At 33.2% G+C, this 4,166-nt stretch overlaps 1 protein-coding gene across 1 annotated transcript; it reads right to left on the bottom strand.

Annotated features, from left to right (window-relative positions):
• Positions 1-340: 340 nt before the first annotated feature.
• On the bottom strand, positions 341-2,838 carry LOC116113786 (ADP-ribosylation factor GTPase-activating protein AGD4-like; the record flags this gene model as incomplete). Its single annotated transcript, XM_031399948.1, has 3 exons — positions 341-452; positions 572-1,038; positions 2,748-2,838. Coding segments are annotated over 3 exons (670 nt in total), but the record flags the coding sequence as incomplete, so codon positions are not given.
• Between the last annotated feature and the right edge of the window lie 1,328 nt (positions 2,839-4,166).

Here is a 4,166-nt window from a genome sequence, read left to right as displayed (position 1 = left end):
TCATCGATCCAACCGGCAGTCCAACTGATTGGACAGGTTGACCCGTGACCCGAACAACAAAACGGGTTGCCCTCCGGTCCGGGTTTTAAAACAATACCAATAATATGACCTTGACAATAAAACATAAGTTTTTATCCAAGTACAATTAACTTGCATTATTCAAATAACTAATACAAATTGAGGGAACAATCTTATTTGTAACCATTATAAAAATTAATGAAAAGAACAAATGGAAAATTTTCTTATTTAAAGAGCACAAGAATAACATATTTTATTTCATAAAAACAAAGGAAGGGGATTGATGTAAGTTACACATTTAGGCATTATGTGTCAAATCTCCCTAGCATTCAGCAAGCGAAATAAATAGTTCCTCGTCAGTAATTGCTCCCATCTCCATTGCCCTTTCCAGTGCACTTAGTCCCCCACCATCTTTTATTGATGGACAAGCACCTCTGGATAGTACACAAATCAGAATATTAGGTTTAAAATCTACCAGCGAAATGCAACTGTATTGATTAGATGCAAATTAATTTTTCAATTTAGGAAATAGGAATTATTATAAGCTATTTACCTTCTAAGAAGGAGCTTTGCAAATGGATTATTCCCTGTGGAGATACAATGGTGCAAAGCAGTTCTTCCATGGAAATCGCGCAAATTTATGTTGGCACCAAATTGTATCAGAAGTTCAAGCATCACAGGATTGCCAAAATGACATGCCAGATGCAATAATGAACAACCTTGAAGACAAATCCCTGGATCATTGGCATCGGTGATTCTTTGACAAACTGCAGGATCATAATTTTTCCTTTTCGCTTTCTGGCCATCAAATTCTGATTCTTCTGCATCATCGACATGGTGATATAAATCTACACCAACCACATCATCATAGGTGGTATTGATGATATCCACCTCCGATGTCACAATAAGGTGATATACTTCTTGCAAATTTTGAGCCTTAACTGCTTCCCAGATGCTTGTGGCTTGAGATTGATTTTGAGACGCAGTTTTATCTTTGATGACTAGCAATTTCTCTACATACTGGTTAAGAAAAGTAAGCTTTAAATTTAACATCACAGCCTCTCAGAAGATGCAGTTGGTAAAGACTATTTTAAAACTGCACAAGGATTAAAAATGAACAATGCATATAATAATAGTATGTAGACTTGTATATCAACAGGGGATCACAATGCATCTTGAAGGCAAACCGGCATAAGTAATATTTTTATAGGAACAGACAGAAGTAATATTATGAGAGTAATTTCTTCCCAAATAACATGAATGAAAAATAATCTAACATGTCAACCTACAGCTTGATTTATAAAATTAAATACATGACAAAAGTAATATGCTCGAACAAATAGCCATTGAAGATACAAAGGGTATACAATTTTGAAAGGAGATAATTGCTTCTATAATCACATCGCTCATCTTTGTACACTTTGGCCCACTATCAATGTATATATTCATTCTCATATCCCATACCTTCACTTTATCTAAATTGGAATCAAAACTTTAATTTTGAAAGGAATTTGCACCAGTGCGATACATAAGATTACTTATAGCTAATGGAGTTCACGGAGAATTTGAGATTTTGATGGGATAAGGGAATATAGAAAAATAAAGAGGACGAAGGCTTCAACCAACTATTCTTGCAAGTTTATTTTTGACAGGATAGATAATTTCCCTGTTGGATACTTCCAATTTTTTTAAAGATGATATAGAAGGATAAGTTCCTCCAAAAATCTATCTTTATAGGGGCCCATAAATGCCCCAGAAGTGAATCAAGAAAGTACATAGTTATACGTCTTTTATCCTTCTTGGTATATGATGTGTAGAAAAGTTGAAGAAACCTCTAATCATTTTTTATTTTATTATAATGAGAGAGAGAGAAGAGCAAGGGCTAATAACCATTATACACACATCTAAATAAAATACTCCTATTTCTGTCCTTTAGAAGCCTTTGGAATTAGTATGGTGTTTCAAGAGCCATAGATTCTATTGCCATTTTCAGCAGACAATGTTGCAACTGTTGTGTCAGAATCATTTTGTTACAGAACTTATTACTCTGTGGCACACCTAATCCACAAAAATAACTGGACAAGAGACAATATTAAAAAAATAAAAAAAGTATGCAATTGTTAAACATGGTTCCTATAGGAGGTCCAGTGTTAATCTGAACACATATCTGAATGCATCAACACTTGTTTGAGAATGAATACATTTGAATCAACGAAGAGACTAATCTGTTTGGAGTGCTCCAGATTTCATTTCTGCCATATAACCAAAACGAGGCTAAAAGCATCAATTCCCATAGAACCGTTTTATCCCATCTAAATAGTCAAATGTCCTCTATTGACCAACCTTTTTGTTTCTCACGAAGATCAGTTTGGGGTTATTATTTAACAAACCAACCAAAGCTTGGACTTATCGAGCTCAGAGATTTGTAAACCAGCAGGTCATTTATTTTCAAAAATATCAGTTGAATATGGATGTAGATACACAGATTTAATATTTCATGTGTCCAATTTCTAAGTACACGAAAGTGCTAAAGGGCCATGATAGTGTAATGTGAAGTAGATTCTATAAAAGATGATTACCAAAAAACATCCAAATCATAGCCAAAAACAAATGCTAAATCTAATCAATAAGAAACTCGTCTTTTTCATGAGTTATATGAATTTCACCACTAATGGCAAGAGTAATGTGTGTTTACATACACAATGCAAAAAATGGATCAAATTGAGTACCTTTGCATAAATGTACTGCTCCTTGTAGCCAATAATGTCTTTAGGAGACGGTTTCCTAATTGATGTGATACTAGCATTTGATTTGTCCTTTCTGCACAGGGTTATATTCAACAGAAATTATAGAATTTATAGCTACTGAACATAACAGTTAGGAAAAGTTAAAGAAAGCTTAATCAGAAAATAAATCATAATTCAACAACTTCAAGCCTTTTATTTTCTCAACAAAGTTTCACTCTCTTTAATAACTTGAAAACAAGTTAAAAAATTTATTTATGTCTAACGAAGAGCAGCAAAATTTAGAGTCACAAAGTACAAATAAGAATTTGGTACATTTTGTTAACTCTTTGAATTATATTTAAAATGGTTGAACTATTGTAACTACAATTTTTGAATTAAAATCTTGACATAAATTCATGACCATTCATCAAAAACAATCTAATGTCTAAAAAGTTGTTGAATTGGCATAAAAAACTACCTCTTGAGTACTTTCACTAAATTGAGGAATCATAATAGATGGATGGTAATCAATTCAAGTCAAGATTTTTATTAAAAAAATTCTCATGTTATTTTACATAAAATCCAGTAAACGAACTAGAGGTCCAATCCAATGGGACAACCTAAATAATTCCACTAAGAGAACCCAAAACTGTAAAGGTCATGTATGCAAAAAGTCTAACCCAGAACATTATAAGACCCCTTCCTAGTTTTGGTTCATGAACATATGGTTCTTTTTTCCTTAGAAGCTTTAAATGATGAAAAAGGTGAATTCTGTCCAACAGATTATTAACGTCTCAATCCCTTTTTCTTTTAAAAGCATGGATCCTAAATTATCCTGAACAAAGCCATAACTCATTAGATAAGATTCTGACTATTTAGGTGACTACTTGCTGTAAACTTATCTCCATCTTAGATGTTAAAGAATAGGATCACAGATCATGCCACGTCAGTAGGAAACTGAAAATGGCTGAAAACCACATTGGTGTTTTGGTTCATTCCTAATAGGGCCTAAATCTGTAACTCCACATGATCATAGCTTTCTTTGGCAACAGAATATATAATTTCCTTCTCCATTTGCAGGCATTAGCTCTTCGTGCAATCAAATGTGTAGAGAAATTAACAGTTTTCAGAATGTTAAGCTAATATTGGGCTTAGTTGAGATTATTTGACATGGTGGGAGTCTCACAAAATCCACAAGATGCTTCTTGAAGATGTATGGGGCCTTCCGAAATATCAGTTTATTAATTAATGTGTTCTCTTTCTGTTTTTATCATATGTAAGCTTTAAATTGGATTAAATAGCAGACTGATCAAAGCATTAATCAGAAGAGGAACTTTTTGGCAAGGACGAAATATACCTAAGGATACACTAAGGCCCTGTTTGTTTATGCTCTCATTTTCCGTTTTCCATTTTTTTTTTTTC

This window comes from Pistacia vera, unplaced genomic scaffold (assembly GCF_008641045.1).
Source record: "Pistacia vera cultivar Batoury unplaced genomic scaffold, PisVer_v2 Contig690, whole genome shotgun sequence".
Classification (NCBI taxonomy): Eukaryota; Viridiplantae; Streptophyta; class Magnoliopsida; order Sapindales; family Anacardiaceae; genus Pistacia; species Pistacia vera.
Note: the sequence above shows the minus strand (reverse complement) of the source record. Positions and strands in the feature narration are given on the sequence as shown.